General features: G+C 35.8%; 2 protein-coding genes across 6 annotated transcripts; both read right to left on the bottom strand.

The window, feature by feature from the left end:
• Window positions 1–6039: 6039 nt before the first annotated feature.
• Window positions 6040–12935, bottom strand: LOC110784945 (uncharacterized). Of its 5 annotated transcripts, none has more exons than XM_021989384.2 (6): window positions 12242–12935; window positions 10781–10843; window positions 10548–10680; window positions 9034–10435; window positions 8160–8781; window positions 6040–7993 (listed from the first exon to the last, which is right to left on the bottom strand). In XM_021989384.2, the coding sequence occupies exons 3-6, from the start codon at window positions 10569–10571 to the stop codon at window positions 6337–6339; spliced, it is 3705 nt and encodes a 1234-aa protein (XP_021845076.2). In that variant the 5' UTR covers window positions 10572–10680; window positions 10781–10843; window positions 12242–12935; the 3' UTR covers window positions 6040–6336. The 5 variants fall into 5 exon arrangements, with proteins under 5 accessions (XP_021845076.2, XP_021845073.2, XP_056686516.1 ...); XM_021989381.2 differs by having other exon boundaries at window positions 9013–10435; window positions 12242–12743; XM_056830538.1 differs by having other exon boundaries at window positions 8160–10435; window positions 12242–12745.
• Window positions 12936–22748: 9813 nt separating this feature from the next.
• LOC110784948 (BTB/POZ domain-containing protein At1g63850) lies at window positions 22749–25845 on the bottom strand. The gene is made up of 2 exons (XM_021989385.2): window positions 24898–25845; window positions 22749–23911 (listed from the first exon to the last, which is right to left on the bottom strand). Exons 1-2 carry the CDS (start codon window positions 25660–25662, stop codon window positions 22967–22969), a joined length of 1710 nt encoding a protein of 569 aa, XP_021845077.1. The 5' UTR covers window positions 25663–25845; the 3' UTR covers window positions 22749–22966.
• Window positions 25846–26131: the final 286 nt, after the last annotated feature.

The raw sequence follows: 26131 nt of genomic DNA, 5'->3' as shown, positions 1-26131 counted from the left end.
GGTGATACTTAAGGAATTGTTAACTCCTAATCTCGATACTCAACAAGCGAAGAAATTCATTGTTCTCAATACTCGGCTACACTCTCTCAAATTATTGCGGAAAAAAAAATCTAGGATTTTTAACCTAGGCTCATGATACCATGTCAAATATTGTGTAATCTCGTATCATTCTCATTAATCACACACGTATATATAGTACAATTCAGTTACCTAAACCCTAGGTACACATTAGGTAACATACCATAGTTAGGACTCTACAGAATATTCACAGAATAATATCTAATATCTTAACATATCTTAACAAAAAGTTATCCTGGGTTTGAATTAGGATTGTGCTCTGGTCAAAATCTGGCCCTGTCTGGACCTCTCGATGATTCCAAGGATTGTTTTGAGTGGCCAATAGTGGGACTGCTAGCAATTGACATAAACCAAACTGATTGGCAACCAATTGAGGATTATAGACTTCAAAGCCAAATTTCTCTATTTCAGCTGCAGGATGATCTTTGCAATGATGAACAACATACCAAAATTCACTATCGCTCTTAAACCCCTTGATGGTTGTAGTAAATTTCAAAACATTAAGCTCAAACAACTCATAAAAACCAAAATGAGCAAAAACTTTCATCAAGGTCCAAACTGGTCGACATTTGCAAAACGGTGTGATACTAATGAAATTAAAATAAAAAGTTTGAACCTCATTAGATAAAAATTTGAACAATATTTCCGTTTTTTAGAGTTGAATAGAGGTTGTTTCTAAATGCCACAAAACAATTTTTTAAAAAAAAAAAAAAAAAAAAAAAAAAGCTAAAAAGAGTTTGTTACATCAGAAAAGAAAAACAGAAAAAGGCAATTTGAACATGTATTTCTCCATAATTAATTTTTTGTCCTTTTTACTATTTTGTCTTATGTTCTGATATGTATTTCTCCATACATATCTGATATGTATCTGTACTTCCTCATTTGAACATTGTGTCAAGATTCTTTATAGATGATAAAGAAAGAGGAGGGGAAGAGATTATAACGAACACACAACATGGTAAAAAGATTTTTGTGGATGAAGAAAGTATGTGCTTTTGTCCGGAATTCATTGTCATATTTTATAATGCAAGGATCTAACATGATTGCACAATAAAATATAATTAATAATCTTCTTAATTTTACGTATCAGATATACCATTTCAACTGTTTCAAGTAATGTGAAAGATGACTAATTTTACTCTACTTTCAAGTATATTTTTTAAAGTACATACTCGACTATTTATTTGTGACTAATTAATTTAGACAAAAGTGTAAGTGCATAATTTCTTATGGAAGGTCATGTTTTTAGTGTGCTTTAGATAGATCAAATCATATCCTATCAAACTTATCACTTCTAAAGTAGATCTAACTCGATAAGGACTTTATTTCGGCAAGTGTGACAGAAAGCATGATATGATACAAAAACTTGTAACTTTCTTCCCTTTTATCCGATCAAACCACAAAGAAAGAAAAGTTTTGAGCTGATGTATGAAGTCATAGGATGCATTGCAAGGCCAAGCACCAATAGTTGTCAGTAATTTGGCACTGTGCACCCAGTAATCTAGTGCAGCAATATAATGCTATGCCTTATGGTACATTTATTTTATTGGACCACCCTTATTAAAGCTCTGCAACAAATGATTAGAAACGATCTAACAATAAGTAATTGCCACAACTACTTGTATCACATCTACTTGAAAATGAGATATTGGTCTGGTGGTACAATCGTAAATATAGAACATATTAGGTGCATTCGGGTGTATGGTGTACCTTCTCAAATTTTGTCTTACATGGTTATGAGAAAATGTAAGAGAGATCATCTATGGGAATAAAAATAACCTTGAGTGCACCTAATAAATTTTACAATCGTACAATAGGTTACAATTTTTGATAGGGATGTCGGTGGGTCGGTTTCATAAAAGAGCCGCCCTGCATCTACCCCAAGTTGGTGAGGATATGATGGGCGAGGTTTGGCAGGTGATGAGTCGAATGGGTATAAAATTGTACCTTCCATGGATGATGGGACAAGAGTAGATTTTTCTTAGACCTGCCATGGGTGATGAGACGGGAGTAGATTTTTCTTGTCCCCGCCTGCCCCATCCCCACTCGCCAGCTTCATACTCGTCAACACGACCCAAGTATCCTTCCTACGTGAATTAAAAAGGTTAAAGAAGGTCTAAAGTTAAACGTTTTTTTAACGTGTTTCTATTTGTTTGTATATGATGATAAGAATTTAGGTGAGACTTTCAATTCTTTTTGTTATGATTTTTTGGGTATGCCATGTACTTTTTCTCCATTGTATATGTAGGTTTTAGTTGTCCTGTATTATGTTTTAAATTTTGTTATTGTAAATGTTGTCATGTGTTTGTTAAATACGAAAAAATTAGGTGGTTATTGACGAGGGTATGAGGTGAGGAGGAGACAGGGTTGGATACCCAAACATGTAGTGGGGCGGGGATAAGGATAAATTTTGTACACGCTATGGGTTGCCCTCAAGCAGGGATGGGGATGGAAATTTAAAGTGGCAATGGGGAAGTGAGAACCTACATCCGCATCCGTCCAACCTCATTGACATCTCTAGTTCCAAATCCTCTCTTTAATTACTCCCTCCGTCCCAACCTCATTGACATCTCTAGTTCCAAATCCTCTCTTTAATTACTCCCTCCGTCCAGCCTCATTGACATCCTAGTTCCAAATCCCCTCTCTAATTACTCCCTCCGTCCTAGAATAATTTTTACACTTATCAATGCACATAGTTTTAGGAGAAAGTTTGTTGTTTGGTTATCAAATATTATTTTATTACATAGGTAGACAATGGGGTATTATTTTATTGAAAAGTAGATAGTAACATATTTATTTTAATGTAATGTAAGAGAGAGCGAGTGTGTGAGACGCTCGCTTTATGATAGTGGAAAGAGATAGAGTATGTATTAATATAGCTGTGGGATGTTTTCCAAAATAGAAGTGTAAAAACTAATCTATGATGAATGAAAACAGAAAATTTAAAACTTCTAGGACGAAGGGAGTAGTAACTATTGTCCTAGTGGCTCATTATCACACACAAAAAACATAAACATAATTAATTGTTTAATGCCTTAATATTTGCCATATTGTGATGGATATAATGAAGTATCACTATCTCTTATTTGTTGGAGCTAGCTCTTATTTCATAAATTTCTCTTACAAACTCTAAATAAAATACTCATTACACGCCTAAGAAAGTAAGAAGTAGCTCTTAATTTTTCTTTCTCCTTAAGAGTCATCTAAAATCTCCCCAAAATTGTTGCTTTGAGAAACCCAGATGCTAGATTCAGAGGAGGAGGTTACCTGAAAGGTTGTCTTACCAATATGCTTGTTCATTCAAATCGACACTAATACGACTATAGTTAACGTACGTTAACAACATAATGGTCCTTTCGTTGTCGAGATGCTTGGTTCAATCCAGTAGTTTGAGACACACAGAAGATGGTGACCTTCAATTGAGCCCAAACATGTACTTCCAAAAATCTATTACAATCTGAAATTGTTGTTCATAAATTCTCCTGATAAACACGCAATAGTAGGTAGAAGGTAGAAAATTACAGTCAGTTTTTGTTTTCATGTTCACTCATTTCTGTCAATTCTTGTTCGCTTTATACACGACTTGAAGAAACCCCAAAACAGGCACAGTCTAGAATTCCTTGTACAAGGTGAAGGTAATGTTATTTGATCAAACTGAACCTTTTTCTTCATAATAGGTTGGAATGACACACCAGAAAAAGAATTTGTATAATGAAGAACACTCGCGTCGTAATCTACCGATGCCCTTGAAAGCTCTCATGCATTCAAGATTGAAGCTAATACCATACCAACTGTAGCCTTACGGCATTACATGTACTGATAAGGTCCACATATCAGCTGGTGCCGTTGCTTTCAAATCCTTGAATATTCCATATTTCCATGTCCTCATAAAATCTCCAGACTTTTACACCTAAACTAGTTAACTTTGGAAGAATTTAAGAATTTCTTATTTGAAACTTTAATGCATTTGGCTTCATTCATCCCAGAACTTCCTCTTCCGTCCTCACGTTTTGTGACCTGTGATAAAAACAAGTCCACCTGATGTCAAGGAAATTACTCGTTACATGGAAAGAGCGTATTCAAGATACAAGGGTATACGCACCACAAAATATACTGTAAAACTACCTCTTAATATACACTTCCAGACCTACTTTTCACTCGAGTTCTTGATCAAGATGCGTCATATTCAATACTCACTCTCCCAACTTAAACCCGCTTCAGATGAATAAATAGACACATACAGGTTTAAGTTTTCAGATTCAGTGGATATCTGATGCTTCTCTACATTGTCCAACACCAGCAGTCAGTTGTGTAGTGACCTTGATGACCACACAAATAGTTTCCCTTCATCTGATGCATCAAATATTCCAAACATTCCGCTAGTATATCTATGGTTGTTAGTTAATCTTGTTTTTCTTTCTGCGTGAGTAGACAAATATCAGAAAAAAACAAACAGTACAAAATTGGAACACCAAACATACCGACATCTAAGGTTGTCTAGAATAGGGACCAGAGGAAATAAAAGGCCTGCATGAAGCAATGCAAAATTTTCAGATCTTTGGGTTTATATAATTGAAAAGTGGAGCTGATGATGAACCCAATGGTTTAATGCAGATCAGAATAACATCTATCAAAGGTGTTAAATGAGGCAAGCTAGACGAGTATCCTTTCTATTACCAATCAGCAGAGAAATCAATCTGTCAGGCAATCACAGATTCAAATGAAATCAATCTGTCAACGAACCTGGCAACCTCCAATATAAACTGTGTCGTAAATGTGAAAAGCAATCAACTTCTTGCACGATCTTTTTAGGCATACACTTCTTGCCAGATACCCCTATATACTCTGAAGCTAATCTAGGACAAACAATATGCACGACCAATGAAGAAACAAACTCCAAAAATAAACAGATTTCCCAGCAACAGCAGAGCACATGTGTACTTGTATAGGGGTGTAGTTTGGCAAGATATTATTAGCAGAGTACAGATTCTACATACCTGATACAGTTAAATTTTGAACCAGTTAAGTTCTCTGAATCCTGTTAGCAACTTCAACTTAAAGTGCTGTTCAGCTCATCCGTACAGGACAGGGAAAGGGAGCAGGTTTAGACGATTGGTTGATTAAGAATCTCGGTTTGCCTAACCTTTTCAGCTTCAACACACCTCTTCAATGCTTCCATATTGACGATTATTCTAGCACTACCAGAAGTTCCTGAAGATAGTATCAGTGCAAATATAAGATATAGCTTTTACTATCAGGTGTAGTGAAGTTTCAGATATACTCTGACAAACCAGAATGTGGTCAAGTGATAGAAGGAAAAATAATCAAGAACAAATCTCTCACCTTAATTCCACATTGGCCTCTGCAACACAAAAACTTCCACAAGACATCCCTATTAGCCTTAGGGTTCACGTGTACAAGCTTACCTTGTCTCACAAGTGTTATTCCCATATAGAATCTGACATAAGTTGCAGGATGTAACTGTCGTTCAAGCATTTAAAAAGACAGACAGCATGAAAGCCCCCAAGTACTTCGTGGAACCTGTGTTATTCATAATCTCAAAGCATGGATGATTGCTCTACCCAACAGGATCCAACTGAAGATTCCTCAATATTGCATTTTTGTGCCACATAAGCCACCAATCAATAAAATGCACGTAGCATTAATCTTGAAAGGAAATAAAGGTCCTGCTATGGCTAAATCGACAGATGAGTAACAGACTAACAGCAAGCCATAAAGCCCTTTGCTCAACCTTACTTAGCAATGGAAATGTGACAATTGTAACAATAATAAAAAGCACCATATAACATCTCTGATCAACTAATCAACATAATGTCGCTGAACGCACACATGTGATGGACTTCTTGCTAAGCCTGTCTTGCAGAGCCCCTCTTTCATCTTTGACAGCAGTAGATTCAAAGAGAAAAAAACAAGCAGAAATCATGGAAAAGTAAATCAAGATGAGCCCCAAAAAATCTCATTGATTCAACCCTAAAACAATAATGTCAAGAGTTACATGTGCTGAAAATGGCAAGATAAAGATCACATTCAACGAAGGAAATGGTATCGGGATATAAAAAAGTTCCTAACCCACCAAAATTTGTCAAAGGGCAATGTAACTAATAAAAAGCACCTCCACAAAAATTGCTGGCACTATATGCTATCCTGTCGGGAAAACATTTAGAGGATAAGCAAAGGGATTAAATATTTTCCACTGATTATCGGTTACCGGATGTATAATAAGAGCACAGGTCAAAGCTACAAAGGAACAACTCCCAATGTAGCGTCATCACCGCCAGAATTTTGTTCTCCAACGGGCTGTGAGTTGTCATCAAGTTTCTCCTCTTGTCTACACACAACTGGCTCCCCATCTTCCCTGAACCCTGTGGATAAACTATCAATTCGTCCATCCCCGTCCCTTGTAACCCTGCTACCAAACTCCGGAGTCTCCTCAAATTTTTCATCATGATTCAATCTTTTTTCTGTCTCCTCATTATCACTGCGCCTCATGATATTAGTTTGACCATAATGTTTTCGTCTGTCTTGATAGTTCTCGTATCGGCATCCCCTATTGGCTCCATTGGTGTCGGAAAACCTTCCAGCATAGTTGGGCCGATACTGCTCCTCAGACTTGAGAGTTTGTGATGAATCCATCACATCACCTCCAAATTGCTTTGAATTAGGATTAAACTTTCCATCTCTTTCATAAATGATAGAATGATTTTCTCCTCTAAACCTCCTCGGTACATCGCCAATGCGGTTGTCTATCCCCCTTGACCCTCTGTCCTGAAAACTTGAAGCATCTCTATCTCGAAAACTATTTTCCATAGAAAAACTATCATTAGTATCCTGATGCAATCTATTTGCCATTCCACCATCAAAGCTGCGCCTCACAGGACGAAGGGGATTATATTGTTTCCTTCTTTCTTCAAAATTTTCCTCGTATCTAACGCCTCTACCAGCATCATCCGGAATTCTATCTGACATTCTATAATACCCGACAGGCTTCATAATTCGAGGGGAATCTATGGCGCTACCTCTGTCGTCCCTCATGCGAATTCTCCCTGGTGACCTATCCTGAGAAGGGATCCGCTGCTTGTAACCTGGCTCTCTAAAATTGCCTGGCTCATCTTTCCTAGCAGAACTCCATCGGTTACGCGGAGGAGACCCGTTGTTTCTTGAAATTGACCTAAAACCTCCTGCGTGATCAACCCCAAAACCAGGTTGTTGGTGTGGTGACCTTGGCCTTTGCATTCTGGCCTCAGGCCTGAAATTTGGGGATCTACTTCGGTTCCTAAAAAAAGTATTACCACCACTTCCAGCCCCCAGTCTTCTTCTTGGAGAATTCCAAACGACCGGAGACCGACTTCTTGATCGAGATGGAGACTTCCTGCGAGATTGATGTATATTTGACTGCCCTCTGCCTCCAAAAGGTGAAATACTTCTCTCTCTGCGGGACAAAGGGCGCCGGTATTTTAAGGAGGATTGGAACGACTCATCTGGAGAAGGGCCATTGAATCTTCCTCTGCCTCCTCTACTCTCAGAATAGGGGCCATACCTGAATGATCTTCCCCGACCAAAGCCTCCAGCTCTATCAGGGCTAAACTTCCTATCGGATTTATAGCGCGAATGAAATCCAGCACAAGGCTCACCATCAGCATCAGCTCGGTTTTTGGGAAAAGGTTGGGGAGAATATGATACATCATCCTGAGTGCCAACACATCCATGGCCATCTCTCTCCGCATTAGCATCATCATCAAGTTTTGAATGTGCATGGTTAATAGGAGAATAATGCCGCCTAAAACCTCTACGACTGTCTGATGAACCATCCCACCTACCACCTTGACGTCCTCTACCTTGATTGTGAAAGGGGTATCGCGCCCTCTCAAACGGTCTCATGGAGCCAGGCTCAAATCTATCACAAAGACATCAACATATTAAATCCAAAGAACACAAGAAGAATTATAAACCCCTACATGAGGAAATATTAGGAGTGCAACAGATGGAAAAGAAAAGGAGAGGGAGAGGGGAAGATCAAGCAGTCATGAAAAGTGCACACATAACCAGCATAACACTGATACCTATTCTCCATTTTCTTGAACTGCCCCTGTCTATATGCATGATCACCAGCAACTGGCCCCTCAATCTGTGACTGCAAACCTCTTCTAAATGCTTTTGGTTCTTCTCTTGTTTCAGTACCTTGGGAATCTAACGGTCTGTCAATACGACTAGGCATTCTATTCTTTCTCTCAATCTCATCTGCACCTTGAGTTGTCATCTCTGAAAAACTCTTACTGCTCTCAAGCAGTTCTTTTCTCTGAGTTAGTTCTGTTATCTCCCCAGCGTGACTCGATTTTATTTGGTTACCTTCATCATCTCCCCTTCCATTTCCAACTGCTTCAGAGGCAACTTCAAAAACCTCACTGTCGTTGTTACAACCCTGAGAAGAGACAGCAGCAGCAGCTTCCAATCTTCCACTCTTTCGGTCCTCATCTTGTCCAGACTCAAAGATATGACCATCACTTAGATTCGCCGTATATGTTTCTCTGTAGTTCGACATATAGTCTACATTTTCAACTTCTCTGTCCATAGGATCATATTCTTCCCAAGCACGTCCACTTGACTCCCTGAGCTCCCCGTCTTCATACTGAGAATCATAATCCTCTTGGTGCTCACCAGTTGCATCAGTTCCAACCGCCAAAACTGGATAACATTGAACACCAGCATCATTACTATGTTTAAGAGATTCTTCATGATCAATATTGTCAGAAAAATTTGAACAATTATCCAAGTTAGTTTTGCAATTCTCATGATAAGAGAAATCACAGGAATCCTTGAGTGTTGCTGGACAAATTTCAGAGAAAACTTTTATGGTTTCATTATTACTAACTATGTTTCCATCCTGATTATTCATAACATCCTGCACCTTTATACCTAAATCTACCAGAAGCTCACATCTTTTCGACACGGAGGTGGATGCCTTAGTGTGAGTAGGGCCATTATCCGCTGCTACAGCAAATTCGGCATTCTCTTGAGGTTCCAATGTTTCCGGGTTAACATTCTCTATAACAGATGTTTCCTCGTGTTGAAAGATCTTAGGTGTCTCCAAATCCTCTTGAACTGCAACATTTTGTTTGACCTTTGAGCTAGATGACACAGACAAACTAATAAAAGTATCAGATGACACAACACCAAAGGTAGCATCAGAAGTACATGTGTTCCCGAGATTTTGTAGCTGGCAGGAAGACACACCAACATCTGACTTGAAGCTTTCCACCAATGGCTGATAGCTGATATGCTTGTCATTCAAGTTTAAACTCTTCTTAGAAGAATCCTCAGCCTCAAGGTTGGAGTTGGAGGGCAGAGACTTCTCACCTAAGCAAAGAGGCTGCTTAAGATTGAGGCAAGCATCAATATCATGACTGTCTTTGATCTCAACTGAACTTTGATTTGCTGATACTCTTTGTACACAGCCTTTAGCAGCATGTACAGTTTCCAGATTTTCTCGCGAATCATGGCCTACTTCTAATCCCATTTTACCATTACAGTTAGCTTTCCCGGCTTCTTGAGAAATGTTATAGGCAACATCATCTTGTGCACCTGTATCATCAAAAGGCTGCTCCCAAGCATCCATCACAACATTTAAGTCCCAATGCAACCTAACACCTTGTGAAGATAGCCCCTGGTTCCTCGCTACAATTTCATCTTTGCTACACGAAACATCCCCAGAAAAGGTCAAAGACTCAGACCCCAAGGAAGCATCCTTCATTTTTCCAACAGTTGCAAGTTTTTGAGATGAATTTACTGTGGTTGAGATAGATGCGAGCTCTCCAACTGGTTCTGTGGATATACATGATGATGTTGCTCCACTTGACATTTCAGACGAATTGAAAACGTCTTCCTTTGACAACCCTTTAGATGGTGAGCGGACTTCAGTATAAGTAGAAATTTCACGCACTCGCTCCAGCATGGAAGACTCTTCAGTGCCTAAACCATCCTCTGCATAACCACAATCTCTTCCCAAACTGCTACTGCAGGCAGCAGCAGCAAGTATTGATATACCAGAGAAGTCTTCCTCTTCACCGAAGCCTTTATTGGGAGTATCAGATTTCTTAGCATCGATGCAACTATTGTTCTCAACAATCTGACTCGCAATAATGTCAGAAGAATAAGAAGACTGCAAAGGTACAACTTTGTTTGAAACGTCTGGACTTCTTGTATGATCTGCAGTCTCCTCGGCGCATGGAGAAATTCTAACCGGTGGTGGTGACGGAGTCTTTAATAAGAATCGTCTCTTTTTGATAGGTATATGCTCTGCCTTGTTACTAAAGCGACAACCTGGTGCTGATACTCCATGCTGCCAAATCGAAGATAAAAGAAGATTTAGAAGGGAAGAGCTCCTGAATACAAACTGATTGAATGTTGAACACATATTTACTTTTAAATTTTGAAAAAGTTAATTAGAACACCTTTTCAGTGTCGGATACTGGCATGTTGAAAAACTCTGAACTTGTGCAGGACAATCCTTTAACTTTTGAAGCTCTTTTTCTTGCACGTCCTGATGCTCTCTGAGTCTCTGACTACCTTTAAGAACCTTCCAAGCTGGATCAGAATCAATTAAGCTAGTCAGTTCCAACCCAAAATAGCTCTGCATGAGCGTGGATACATAAGACTATTTCATTAACAAACACATCCACGAAACCTGTTTAGAAAGTGTTCTTGGTCCAGTTAGCAAGAGAAACTTCCAGGTGCACAGACAAGATATCTGCAGACATGCAAATTATGCAATAGCCGTCTATTTAGATATTTTCAGTCACCTTCATTTAGGTTGCTTAACCAGTAATTAGCAAATTACTAGGTTCAGACATTTGTGGGAATGAAACATATTTGTAATATCATAAAAAAAGCCACCATTGCAACTTTGCAAGAACCAACAAAAGTTCAGAAGCAAAAGAAGCAGCAAAACTTTCAAACAGACCAAAATATCAGAACTGGTGTAAGAATACTTAACGAAAAGGTTTGCAAAGAGAAAAAATCCAACAACGCAAGAGAAAACCCAGTATATAAATACCCAAATGCACATCAACCTCTTTTACAAAATAGAAAGTTGCCATCATCATCATCGCAAGGAAACAAACACCAAGCACCAGAATATGTGGGCCCGGCAGTATATCTTAAGATCAGCTGAGGCAACATGACCTCACTCACAATAGACAATATTAATGTCCTAAGACACAGGTTCCGATTAGAAAGAACTAGCTGTTTACTACAAAGGAAACTTAAACAAACACACGGAATACTTTCCTTCAACAAATGTAAGAGCAAACCCATTTTCTGCACTATAGTTTTCAAGCAGCAGAAAACACTAGCACTCTGAATATACACAAGTCCAACATGAATACACTCAACCACACCATACAGATAATGATCTGCTTTCTGCAATACGTCCAAAGTTTTACGGTGTGCTAGACATTGAAACACAAAACCTAGAAAACGGATCGAAGAAGAAACTACTCCGATTTTATCAGATCGAAACAACAGCAACACATCATCATATACCATCCCAAAGAAACCCTCTTGACGTCTTTCCACGTCATAGACCATTCAGACTTCCATACCAGCATTATTAAGGCAACACCTTGATAAATAATGCTATTCAGGATTATAAATAAGGCAAAATGAAAGAGCATGTTTTTACATCACTGCTCAACCTAACTCCAGCAGACAGTCTTTCGACATTTTGACAGCCCTCATATACAAATCAAGACTGCTTAAACAAGCACAGGCAGCATAGATTAAACCGATTCACACGAATCAACACTTTCTGCGGGTTAAATGCCAGTTAATAACAATTAACGTTCATCTCATTCTCAAGTAAGTGCAGAAAATAGCAACCACTCTCAACCAGTGACTTTGTCAAATCCATACAAGGAAACAACCAATCTCATTTCTCAAATAAAACCACATAAACATCATCAACGAATTAGGGTTAAATCTGGTCGAGTTGACTTAATAATTTGAATCTCCGACACTCTTAGTTTCCGCCGCCATCAATGATACATCATCCAACAACTTCAATGAAGCAACATATGTTCCAACGATTATAAAACCCTACCAACAAACCGAACACAAACAACTAAAATAAAAATCAAACGCAACTTACTTTAGCAGATTCAATCGAAAATATCACTCGATCTTCACTCCAGTCACTCGATTTGATAGATCCTCCGCATATAAATTAATGAAACCGTCGTGTATTTTTAATTTTTTTCACTCTGTTAAACTAATATAGTTCCATAAATTCATCGTCATCATCATCGTCATCATCATAATCAGCATCAGTAAATATGATTCACCGACTTGTATTCTCCATTAAAAATGGCGGAAATAAATGGGTTTTCCTCAGATTTTGCTTCTCCTTCACTGCAGTTACATGCCACACATTCCTTTCTCTCTCTAAAACAGCCGAAAGCCGAAGCTTTCTCTCTCCGAAACAAAAATGGCGGAAGTACAAAGATACAGTAAATCCATTAGTTCATCTTGAACCTCTGTGCGACTGTGTCGTCTCCTTCTGCAGTTTCTCTCTCCTCCAAATCCTCGTTCTTTTTTTCCTTTTTTCTTTTTCTTTTTGGTGGTGGAGATGATAGGAAGAAGGCTACTGATGCTTCACCACGTATTTATTCTACTCTCTCTCCTTGACCTTCTTTTCCCCCTAAACCCTTTTCTTTGTTGTTTTCCATTTTTGCCCCTTGTTCATTCTACTATACTCTCCCTATTTTGACTTTTATGCTCAATTTTTAGATCTAGGGTTGAGAATTTGAGATTGAGATTGAGATTGAGATTGAGATTGAAATCAAAGGATATTCAATTGATTTAATTATTGCTCTATTTTGTATGAATTTACTTTTAGGTTGGTAGTATTTTATGGTGTGTAATTGTGTATGTTAACTTCATAGTAAAAGGTTTTATTAAGCTTACGATCATGATCAATATAAATAGTTATATCCCTTAAATGTGAGATGATTTGACTTAAATTAATGAGGGGTGGTTGGAGCAAGTTTTTATTAGAAGAAAATGAGTATTAATGAAAAGAAAGTCTTTTTTTATAAAATGTCAATTTGTCAAAATAAACTCTTGCGTGTATAAAGTGCTAATCAGTTCGGAACTTTGTATGGTATTTTAACCTTTTCTATTAGGTAAACACAAACTTTCAAAAACGTATAGAATGTTGGACGGATTAGGAAAAGAGAAACTTTTGTGTGAGACCGCCTCACAGGAAAGACCGCCTTGTTGGCAGTCTTGCTGGCAGCCCCGTTGGCAGCCATGTTGGCGCATGTGCTGACGTCATGCTGACGTCAGCATGTAAAATTTTCAAAAAAAAAAATACAAAAACTTTTTTGAATTTTTTTTATTTCGAAAAAAAAAATTTTTGATTTTTTTTTCACGCTTAACTAATTGGACTTCAGACTTAACTAATTGGACTTCAAGCTTAACTAATTGGATTTCAGGCTTAACTAATATGATTTCAGGCTTAAATTATTATTTTTTTATTCAAATTTAAAAAAAAAAAAAATTGAAATTTTTTTTTTGATTTTTTTTCCAGGCTTAATTAATTGGATTTCCAGGCTTAACTAATTGGATTTCAGGCTTAACTAATTGGACTTTAAGCTTAACTAATTGTTTTTCAGGCTTAAATTTTTTTTTCGATTCCAATTTTTTTTTTCGAAATTAAAATTTTCAATTTTTTTTGGGGTACTAACTAAACTAGTGTAAAACATAACTAAAATAATAAAATCATAACTAATTGAATAACAAAATAGTTAAGGTATAAAAACAAATAGTTAAATTTATGAGTCGAATAGTTATTAATTTTAAACAAACTTATTATTAACTAAAACTCATAAAATCTTAACTAATTAGTTGCAATGCTTAACTAATTGATTTCATTGCTTAACTAATTGGTTTCAGTGCTTAACTAATTGGTTCATTGCTTAACTAATTGGTTTCAGTGTTTCACTAATTAGTTTCGTTACTTAACTAATTGAATCTTTAACTTAACTAATTAGTTTCAGTGGTTAATTAACTTAATTAAATCTAGTGCATAACTAATTGCTTCCAGTGCTTCACTAATTGGCAGTACTTCACTAATCAGTTGCATGGTTTAACTAATATGTTACATTACTTAACTAATTTATTACATTGTTTAACTAATTGATTCCGAAGCTTAACTTATTAGTTTAATTTTTTAACTAATTAATTCAATTGCTTAACTAATTGGTTTCAATGCTTAAAATTTTGTATCTTAACTAAAACTCTAAAATTCGTTATCTGAAACTCAAAAATACATAATTCAAACTCAAAAAATCTTAACTAAAAGCAAGAAAATCGTAACTTAAACTGGTAAAATAATAACTAAAACTCAAAAAATCATAACTAAAGCCCTGAATAGAAAGTCAAAAATACGTAACTAAAATTCAAAAAACCTTAACTAAAACCCAAAAAATCGTGACTAAAACTTAAAAAATCATAACTAAAACATAGAAAATCAGTCCAGCAATTCCACTAAGAAGACCATTATTTCAGAATTATAACTAAAACTAAAACATAATTATTCTTAACTAAATACAAAAAAAGTGTAACTAAAACATTACAATTCTGAACTAAAACTAAAACGAAACTAAAACAACTAAAATCTGCAGTTTACAGCGATTCTGTCGCAAGAGTTGACCTAATTTCTCCTCAAATCTTCACCGGCAGCAGCGAAGGCCTCCACTATCACCGCCATCGAATACTCCGCCTCCGCCTCCTCGTCCTTGACCTCCACTAGCTCATCTCCAACGAAGAAGCCTCGCCTACGCATATGTAACCACACAATCAAATTAAATCAAAACACAAAATCGAAACCAAAATCAAACCACAAAACATATTCGATTAACATTTGAATGATCAAACAAAATTGAAATCAAAGCAAAGCAAAACAATTTTATTCAAACCTGTATCAACTAGATATGGCCTTCACCGACGGAATAAACGCCTTCGCTTTGTTTCTCAATTAGAGCGGCGACAAGGCCTAAAAAGTCAAAAACCTAAATCGGCGGCGGCGACAAGGCCGAGAACTTCCTCACACGTTTCTCACACCTTCGACCTGCTCGCCCTTCCCTTACATGCGCCGCCGTCATATTCGGTCGCTTTCACATCACGTCGGCCACCATTTCGGTCGCTTTCGAAACACTACGGCAGGAGCACAACCAAACCTTGCCGATGCTCAAATGAATTTGGCGACAACGCCGCTTGCCTTGCCGATTCACCGATCTGGCTCTCGTTCGCGGCCGCATCCACCACAACGAAGAATATCAAAAATTAAAATCAAAAAATTAATTAAAAAAACTCAAAAATCAAAAACCTAAAAGCAATAAAAACCTAAAGTTTCTGGCGGTTTGATTACGGCGGTGGCAAGGAGGCGACGCCGGCGGATTCAACTATGCTTCCACCGTCGAACTTCAAAACAATCTTTTCCGCTTCGAACTTGTCGACGAGAACTGCCGTACCTACAACCGCTTTGAGCCTGATGTGATGAAGGATCAACACTTCCACCATCGCCACCGATCCTTTACCTTAGTTATGGAGGAGAGAGGAGCAAATCTGCGTTTAGGAGAGAGAGAGAGGAGCAAATCTGCGTTTAGGAGAGAGAGAGGAGGCAGAAAATTTAGGAGAGAGAAAGGAAAGAATTAGGTTTTGAAAAATGAAAATGAAATAAAAATAAATCATAAAATGATATATATATTTTACTTTTTTGACGCTGACGTCAGCCGCTTGTGTTGCAACTTATGTGGCACCTCATTTGACATCAAGGCGGTCTTACAGGAAAGACCGCCTTATACAAAAGTTTGTATTAGGAAAAATTGCAGTTAGTAATCCATATATCAACAACTTTTAAAAGATTCTGCGCAAAATAATATCTTTCTTACAAGTCATAAAATGCTTCACCACGTGTTTAAATAGAGTAAAGCGAGTATTAATGAGAGGAGAATCCTTTTAAAAATGTGAATTTGTGAAAATAGACTCTTGCGTGTGCAAAGTATAAATTATTCGATACTTTGAATTGTTTTTTACTTTTTGTTTAAAAAAATGGTGAAATTAACACAGTGTATCAACATCGAATGACATATCATATCGTACGAATTAGAAATTAAGTTGCAGTTAACATGTCAACAACATTTTATAGATTTTGCGCAAAAACATACTTCCTCCATTTTTTAATAATTGCACCATCTTGGTTTTAGCACTATTCACATATTCTTATATAGTTATTTTTTGTGATTTATATGTAAGGAAAAATATATTCATGTGGGATCTTGTTAGATTCGTCTCGAAATATACTTTCAAATTATCAAATTTTTAAAACTTTTTAAAATGTATAATGAGATATACTAGTGATTAAAATAGTGCATTGGCAAGCGTGAAATCACAGATGGTGCAATTAAAAAAAAAATGGAGGAAATATATATATACATCCATACAGGTCATAAATGGTATTTGGAGAATATTTCGCTGAAAAGGTAATAACTTTTCAATCTTGTAAGATGAAGAGGAAACGGACAAAAGTTATCAACCACTTTGTCGTTCTCTATACACTGTTGTCACTCTTTTTTTACCGCCTAAACTTTGAGTATCAACAACATGATGAGCAATGATTTTGCTAAATTAATCTTCAAAATTTTGTACACAGTTTACCCTTCTTTAAAGCATGAAAAGTGCATAATCGTGTATATTTAAAAGTATATTATTATTTAGATAAATAATACTCCCTCCGTCTCTTTTTATTTTTTACGTTTTCCTTTTTTGGTATTTCAAAACGTTCTTTACATTTCCTTTTATATTATCGCATAAATGACTTAGTATTTTATCAAAATTTGTGTCCAATTATTATTTTAACCAATTAAATTCATTGGGTCATTTAATATCTCACACTTTTTCATTGGGACATTAAAATTTTCTCATTTCCCAATATCAGAATTTTGATAAAAGTGAAAACATTATAAATAAACGTAATTTATCTTGTTTAAATAAAAATAATTGAGGAATCTCAATGCAAATTAATTAATCGTTAAAACGAGTGAAAAATACCAAACGTAAAAAACAAAAAGAGACGGAGGGAGTACTACGTACGTACGAGGTAGTAAATGAAGATAAAAAGTACTCCGTGTTTTTTTATTTTCACTTTCTCCGTAAATATTGTGAATTTGGCTTATTTTTTTCCCCTTATTTTTCTTATGAATTTTTATTAAAATTTGAAAAAAAAGACCTAAATTTATAAGATGTTTCAATTTTAAGTCTCTAATTTTGAATATTTTGTTAAATTAAATTTTGTTTATGCATCCATACTATGAAAATATCTATATTAAAACTCTTAATCACCAAGCCACGACAATTCTTTAAAATTCGTAAATTATTTCAAATAAATACTACTCCGTACCCCCGTTTATGAAACTTATTTACACCTTGGAATATGTGTTCAAAGTATGCAAATTTTGACCGTAAGTTCTCAATACTTCCTTTTTTTTATATCTTTATTATATAAGTGAAGAGGGGAGGGGTATTTCAGTAACACCACTTTTGGTGTCACCCTAGAATAAGACTAGATTTCCCTCTAAAACTTCACAATTAAATTCAATTAAAAGGTTAATTATTTATTGATTTAAAAAATCTGATTATTTATTGATTTTAATAACTACAAATCAATAACAAATCAGGAAAGTTTTTTGGTGCCATCATTGTGGGCTAATCCTCATACGTGTAAAATTTAATGGTCTAATATTTGGAGATCTTTGACTTTCTATAAAACTAGGAAACTATTATGCCATTTATTTTCCATAAGAATGGTAAGATATGATTATGTAGAAAAGATTATAAGAGTATAGTTGCACGTAGTATGCACAAGATCTTTGCTTACGCGCATACATTAATATTAAAGTAAAAATACAATTTTAAATTTTTAATAATTTCACATGCATCGCGTGCATATAAGATATATATATCTCTATTTTATAAGGCAGATTATGAGGTCATTTTAGTGGCCTTTTGGAGTCCCCCTATGGAATAGACTATAATACCCTTAATAAGTTTTAATTTAATTTAATTATAATAATTCTAAAAATTGATAATTAATTCATATTGTAAAAAATGAAATGTCAATGCACGTGACAACCAAAAGTCAACAACAATTTAATTTAATTCTTATACCAAACATGAAAGCAATTATTAAGGCAGTTAAAAAAAATTTGGAATTTATCCCTTCAATCTTACATTTTTTTAGTCTTACTCTTAATCATACCCTAATTTTATAAGGTTATGCAAGCACTTTGCGGCAAAAAAGCAAAAACAATGAACAAGTGTAAAACACAATCTTTTACGTTTATTTTAGTTAATTTGTTATTACATTAATTCCTAAATAGATTTTTATGTATATTTTTTCTTTAGTTTTAAATAAATTTTCTTACATGTTTTAGAAAATGTACATACTTTTAAGAATGTGTAGTGTGTATATATGACTATCTTTTAATTAAAAAGTTAGAGAAGAAAGTCATTGAAGTATTATTTTAGTTCATTATGATCAAGCTTTAGTTTAATAACTTAGCACTTAGGTGTCCACACAAGATATCAATAATACACTTATAAAAATTGTTAAAAAATTTATAGAACGTTAGAACATACTTGCGTATATATCAAATCAGATTTTAAAAAAAATCTGCACGCATTGCGTGCATAGAATACTAGTATATATACGACACAAATAATTATGCACGTTTGCCCATGCACGATTTCAAACATTAATATTTTTAATTGTGGATAAGAAAAAAATTAGAAAAACTTGATATTTAAAAAATATTCATTGAGATGAATCTAAGAAGACTCACATGACTATATTTTTCTTAAGTATAAATCACAGAAGGAAGTCAAAGAAACTTGTGTGAATAGCGCCCAAAACCCTATCGTGTCATGTAAATTAGAACTGAGGAAGTACATCAAAACGATATCAAGTAAGATCTTGTTAGACTGGTCTCGTTATTTATTTTCAGAATATCAACTTTTTATAATTTTTTCACATACGGAATTGGATATATAAGTGATTAAATATTGCATTGTAGTCAGTGTAAATAGTAAGCGTAAAGAATATTAACGACCAGAGGTAGTGGAAACTAGAATTGACAAAAAAACGATTAAAAAATAATAAAAGTATAACAAATATATACTCCCTCTGTCTCTTTTTGTTCTTTACCTTTGGTATTTTTCACGCGTTTTAACGATTAATTAATTTGCATCGAGATTCCTCATTTTTTTTATTTAAACAAGATAAGTTACGTTTATTTATAATGTTTTCACTTTAATCAAAATTATGGTATTAGAAAATGAGAAAAATTTAATGTCCCAATGGAAAAGTGTGAGAGATTAAATGACCCAATGAATTTAATTGGTTAAATAATAACTGGACACAAATTTTGATAGAATACTAAGAGGGTGTTTGGTTAGGAGAGGTTTGAGAGAAAAAGAGTTTTTTGGGGTGAATTAGAGGTTTGACTTTTAGAAAAAGCTATTTGGAAGTGTTGATTAGGAGATGTTTGGAAGAGAGTTTTGGGGTGAAAAAGCTAATTTTAAAAAAGCTCAATATAGGAGCTTTTTGCAATTAGAGGTTTGAGAAAGTGGATAAAAATGGCTATTTTGTCCTACTATTGCCTATAATTACAAATTTACAACCACTATCAACCTTCGTACCATACATTATTTTTCTCCTAAAAACATTACTCACATTTTTTTTTTCATTTCACCATATTTACTAGATTCGTTTTTTGTTGTAATAAATCTTATAATAGTACTTTGAAGCAATTGAAATATATTGCAATCATGCTTGAAATATCATTAGTAATATTTCTCTATTTGAAAAAAATATATTATTAAAAAAAATTAATTAAAAATATTTTTTTCAAAAATTATTTTATTCAGTCATTGTTTATTAAAATAAATAAAGATAAAAAATTAACACAATAAACTATTTGTCTAATATTAATAAAAAACAAAGTATGTCAATGTCCTTAATGGTCATTTTACATATTAAACAGCTAACGGTTATCAACTAATTTACCAAACACTTTTACACAAACAGCTAATGCAATCAGCTAGTCAAATCAACTAATGCAAACAGCTAACTGCTAACAGCTAGTCAAAACAGCTATCAGCTAACAGCTAACAACGCCTAACCAAACAGGGCCTAAGTCATTTATGTGATAATATAAAAGGAAATTTAAAGAACATTTTGAAATACCTAAAAAACGCAAAGAACAAAAAGAGACGGAGGAAATAGTCTACAAAATCAATTCAATATATCAAAATCTATACCGAAGTATTAAAGAAATGTCGATTGAGTATGGTGCCTTACTTTTTTTTTTTCGGAATCAATGAATTTGAAGTGAAATAAATTATTAAACTTGAACAGATTTGAAGGGAATTTATTTATAGAGTTGAATTGAACCAAATTGAAGGGGAGTAAGAAAAATTCTAGTTTTCCAAGCTAAGTTTCCCTGGTTTTGTTCTACACACATGGAAAAAATCTGTGTATCTTGCACTCTTGCAGTCACCTTAATTGGTGTGCGGTACTAATTTATCCTCCCAATTTAGTGGTTACCTGCTCCATCACATATTCACATGGACCACAGTTGTCGCTAAGATATGCATATATTTTATTACTACTGGTCCTAATAATCCTAATTAAGTAGAGATAGATAAACAAGTTTGGCATACTAAATGGAGTACTCCACTACTCCGTATTGATTTTGCCATACGGTTTGAGTCGGTGACTTTTACTGAAAAATCGAGTGATTTTAGGGGGAGGAATTTGAACCTAAGACTTATCGTGCACAGACCATCAATGTTAACCACTAACTCAATATCTTATTGGTGTCTGAGTGACTTTTTCCAGTTTAATATAAGAATATGTTGTTACCATTAATAATTAACTTAGTTTAGAGAATTAGAGATGAGACTTGTGTTAGAGTTGTTTGTACTTGGCTTGTTACCACCCAAAGTTGAATTTTCTTTAGTGAAGATTCAAGAATTGTGATGACATTTCTTCAGAAATAGGGCAAAGCACATATAAGTACATCTCCTTGTCAACTTTATAAAGGCATTTAGAAGCAAAGAAGCAAAGGATAATTCATTTCTTGCAAAGTCATAGTCAGTCCTTAACAAGACTGTCACCTTAAATTAGCCTTAATTCTTGGAGTAAACTCCATGATACATACCAAATTAGGAACCCCATCACTTTAGAAAGACACGGTGCCCCAATTCAGAGGTTGTCCCACTTTGATAACTCACTATCTTTGGCTTCTTAGTGTCATTCATTTAGCCCCAACTACCTCTATAACTCTTCAATTACTCCATATAATACACCTGTTTATGAAATGAAAGCAATAAACAAAGGCAAGTCGTGTGGCTGATTGAATTAATGTTGGTTCACCTAGTTAACTCCAACATGTATATTAGTCTTTATAATAGTCTGCAACTCCTCTCAATTCTTTAATAGTGAATGGAGAGTGAGAGAAAAAAAAAAAAAACTTACTTAGATGTAGCTCGTGAGAGAAAGACCTCCTACCTAAAACTTTCATGGAACGTGTAAAGTGACAAATTAACTCTTGTTTACGAATTCGTATTTTATATGGTGTTTGTAAGTAAATAGTACAATATGTTAAAACATAAAATTTCCTTTCAGTTCAAAAGCACATTTTTCAGTTTAAAATCACATTTTTACAATTTTAATGCACATTTATTTTTCAAATATTATGATATTGAATATCTTCTTCCAATTGGGAAAAAAAACCTAAACTTAAAAGGTGAGCAACCAACATCAGTTTACATATCCTCTCAAATTCTTCGCGCTCGTATGTTCTTTTGTACTAACAATGTGTTATTTTGAAATGTATATGCTTTTAAGCTATAAAAAATGTACTTTAACCGGTAAAAATGTGCTTTAAGCTATAAAATTGTGCTTATTGAGGGGTTAAAAATCATAACTACCCGGTTGCATGTAGAGCTACATACAACCGGGTGTACCATTTACCAATTGGTCACTCGGTTGTCATAGTTGAACAAACGTTAGAAAACTTGAAAGATTTATCCTACAAAGTAAGCAATGTGTGGATATCAACTACCTTAGATGGTGAAATCTTAAGGGATGGTACCCAAAATCTAAGATCGAATCTCGTCTACACCATTACTCTGTAGTAAAATAATAAAAATCACCACAAAAGTGCCACTTTGAACCATACATTTGGCAATAGCTATGTGGTATGTACAAAGAAGCATTTAGATAATTAGATGTGACATACTTCTATATGCCAAAATATACAAATTCGCGGTCTAAAAATACGCCAAATCCACATGATCTCATCCGGCAATGAATGATAGCAATGCTACAAAAGAAATTAATTAGTCTGACTGTACTTGAAAATGACATGGATTAGAGATGAAGGCAGCAAGTTGGCATGTGATATTATCTTATTAGTGCTAATCATGACACTAACACTAGCCAGATCACCAGGCACCAAATCAACACTACCTCGGCGTATATATCCCTCGCTTTCAACAACATTATCTCGTCTAATCTAACATGTTCCGGCTATTAACAACATTTCTTTCATTAGCATAATAAACTTTCAGCAATGAAGCTGCCAATACAACACTCACAAATTCGAACAAAATGGGGGATCAATGGGGTATAATATCCGAGAGAGATCTTCAAGATTGAACCTCGATCTCACATGTAATAACGACTTCAAGGTTGTTGTCCGGTGTCATCATTTAGCTTGTTACTTCTGCATTTTTGAAAAGTTACAGTCTATTTATTTTCAGAAATCCCGTTTACAATCCGAACATGAGGATGTTCAGGCTGAAGACTGTTCCGTTTCCAGAAAGCCCTTCTCCACCAAACTTCAAAACCCCGTTGTATGTTAGGACAATCCTCTCCAGAGTTCAAGAACCTGTCAAACCAAGCAAGAAGGATATCTTGTTGCCATGAAAGAGGCAAAGTAAGAATGGTGCTACTTAAGCCATCTTCAATCAAATGACGATCAAGTCCCTTTGATGCCCTTCTCATCCATCCAAAATCATCATAGAAGGGCACCAACCATGTTTGTAATAACAGGCACCTCATATCCTTGGATGCCAATAGTTGTCCCTTTCCAATGCCCACAAAAAGCCTTGCTGTAACCCTGCTAATCTCAAACCTGTGTACTGGTGGAACCTTAGAATGTGCTTTTGACATTTCTGATTGTGAAGCCCATGTTGTCAGAAACTCATCAGCAATCTGCCTATCAATTAGGATATCCAGGATCCAGTGTAAGTTATCTGCTTGCCTTGCTATCTGACTTACATCCTCAAAGTTTGACTCTGCAGCTTGTAAGAAATGGTGGTGGAGTCGTTGTAAACATCCTTCACAAGCAGAATACAAAGACTCTTTTCGCAGGTCGTTGTGATTTGCATTCTCATGGAGCATTTTGGAGACTAATCCCTTCATATCTCGCCTCGCCTTCTCGTCTTTCCCGTCAAGAACTACATTTAAAAGCTTCAAAAGCACTTCTTCATTCTCATTAATGTTCTCTTCTGCATGAGCTGTTGCATCCAGGGAAACTCTTTTAAGAACTTCACTAGCACCTATGCCTTCAAGATGAAGCTCAGACAGTAGTGAGGCTACCTTCTCTTCTTCATCCTCTGCCCATGGTGCAGCTTCCAAATACTCCAAACAGGATAATACCCCCGCGTCAAACCCAATTGCAGCTGAGACCTACAACAAGGAAAAAGATTAATACTCCAAACAAAACAATACCCTCACATCAAACCCAACCGCAGCTGATTCCTAGATGTAGAAAAGAAATTTACATGAAGCATGGCTCGTATGTGATCTTTTCCTTTATAAACTTCACTGTTATTATTGTCAAATGCCAACTACAAAGCAAATCTACCCTGGATAATGAAGAAGCGGCATGTAATTCTCAAAACTAACATTACAATTTACAACAATCTCCACTTTGTGGCAATTTTTGCTCAAGGGTGTACACCTGAATACATGGAAATAACTCAGCATGCACTAAGACGACTAAGTGCCACGGATCATCGTATGAATGGATACAGTCTACATTGCCGTAGTATGAAAACAATCCATTTACACTACATTATAAGTGCCATGGATAAGGTCTACATGGCCATAGTATCAAAACCATCTGGTTTCACACTACTGATTACTGAATATCAAACAAAATTTTAAAAGCACAGCCTATTAGTTACTACTTGCCAGTTAAATGCATGCTTGCACTTCAAAAGAAATCCCAGAGTGGACCAGTGGTAGCCAAGAAGGCTCAATTCTTTCACCAACCGCCCCCGGCCATAGCCAAAATTACATTTGTACCCTGATCCTAACCACAAATCATCTGAAATAACCACCTAGAGTATAATGTCACCAACCGCCCTCGGCCAATGGCCATACCCAAAATACATTTGTACCGCGATCCTAATCACGAATCATCAGAAATAACCTCCTATAGTATAATGTCACTGCATTTTGCACAACAACTTGTAAGTTGTAACCTACACTATTCAATAAACAAAACTCCCCTTAACACACTTTGTTTTTGTTTTCCATGTATCATCATCAAGACATCAACATACAAAAATCCAAAACAACATACGGAGTACTTGTATTCAATTAACAGAACCAGAAAACAGGAAAAAAACAAAAATTAAAATCACAGAGAAAAGAAAAAGAAGTGATACCTTCAAAATGCCAAGAACTTTAGGAACATCTTCACGCATAAGCTTCCTCCTCAAATCTTTACAATACATCAACCTCAAAGTCTCAATATAGACCTCAACATCATCACAATCAGCAATCTCAACAGCAAACGGCGTCGTATCACCCCCAGCATTCCCCCCTCTGTAACTCTTAACAGCAAACTTCCCAGCGAAAAACCTGCTATGGCCCACAAGAATCTGACGATGAACACACAAATCAACAGAAAACCCATCTTTCGAACTCAATGTGAGCCTTATATCACTAGAACCCGGGTCGTTGAACTGATTCCCTGGACTATTGTTCGCCAAAATGTCGTTAACCCGAAGCTGCAGCAACCCTTGTTTGTCCAACAATGGCGGTGGAGATTTGGCGGAAGAAACGGCGGCATTATGAGGGGTAGCGGTGGATCTGGGCGTGGGCTGAATGTCGGGCTCGCTGGCCATCATTTCGAAGAGGGTCGGACTTGATCGTGTTTGAGGAGGTGGAGACATAGGGTTGAGGAGCCCCGCAGTGAGAGCGGAGTTGAACTTGGTGAAGCTGTTGGGGTAAGAGACGGGCTGTGAGTCGTAGTCCGCCATTTGAGGGGAGAGAGTGAGGAGGTTCTGGTACTGAGTAGGACTGAGTGAGTTGAGAGCTAGTTCAGGGGAGGCGGAGGAGGAGATGGTGATTTCACGGTAGCGGCGGCGTTTGGGTTTAGTAGTGGTGGAAGTTATGGTGGTAGTGGCGGTGGTGGTGGCTGCTGCCATCAGAATAATTGTGGATTTGGGGGATTTTAAACTGACATTATTTCTAGGGCATCGGAATTAGAGAGGGAGGATTAAAAAAAGGAGAAATAATTTGGGGAGAAGGAAATGTTTTGAGGGAATTCAGGCGAAGAACATGATGACATTGGGCAATTTTAGAAGGGGAGTATTTATTAAAATTGTTTTTTTTTTAATAAAAAATTTAATGGAGAAAGTGATTTTTGTATGGAAAAAGGTTTTGGGTGGGCTATTATGTACGTAATAATTATGCTCTTATTTTGGAATTTGGATGGTTTTCTTTAATTGTTTTGGATTTAAGGTAATGTGGTCACTCTTTTTGCCGTAACAGATTGGATACTTGAATAACTCAATTGTGGTCACTCCATAGCCAAATTTTTTTTTTCGTTAGCACCCGATTCACCTTTAGGGCTAATCCGAATTCGGGGAGAGTTATGGGTGGATAGGTTTCAGT

Source organism: Spinacia oleracea, chromosome 6 (assembly GCF_020520425.1).
Source record: "Spinacia oleracea cultivar Varoflay chromosome 6, BTI_SOV_V1, whole genome shotgun sequence".
Lineage (NCBI taxonomy): Eukaryota > Viridiplantae > Streptophyta > Magnoliopsida > Caryophyllales > Amaranthaceae > Spinacia > Spinacia oleracea.
Note: the sequence above shows the minus strand (reverse complement) of the source record. Positions and strands in the feature narration are given on the sequence as shown.

Bases quoted from the DNA above. Each gene is read 5' to 3' on its own strand.
- LOC110784945 (XM_056830538.1), bottom strand. From the start codon at position 10,571: ATGCCAGTATCCGACACTGAAAAG. The intron at 10,436-10,547 runs GTGTTCTAATTA...TCGATTTGGCAG, and splicing joins CAGTATCCGACACTGAAAAG to CATGGAGTATCAGCACCAGG. The intron at 7,994-8,159 runs GTATCAGTGTTA...TCTTTGTGATAG, and splicing joins TTCAAGAAAATGGAGAATAG to ATTTGAGCCTGGCTCCATGA.
- LOC110784948 (XM_021989385.2), bottom strand. From the start codon at position 25,662: ATGGCAGCAGCCACCACCACCGCCACTACCACCATAACTTCCACCACT. The intron at 23,912-24,897 runs GTATCACTTCTT...TCCTTGTTGTAG, and splicing joins AAGTTCTTGGCATTTTGAAG to GTCTCAGCTGCAATTGGGTT.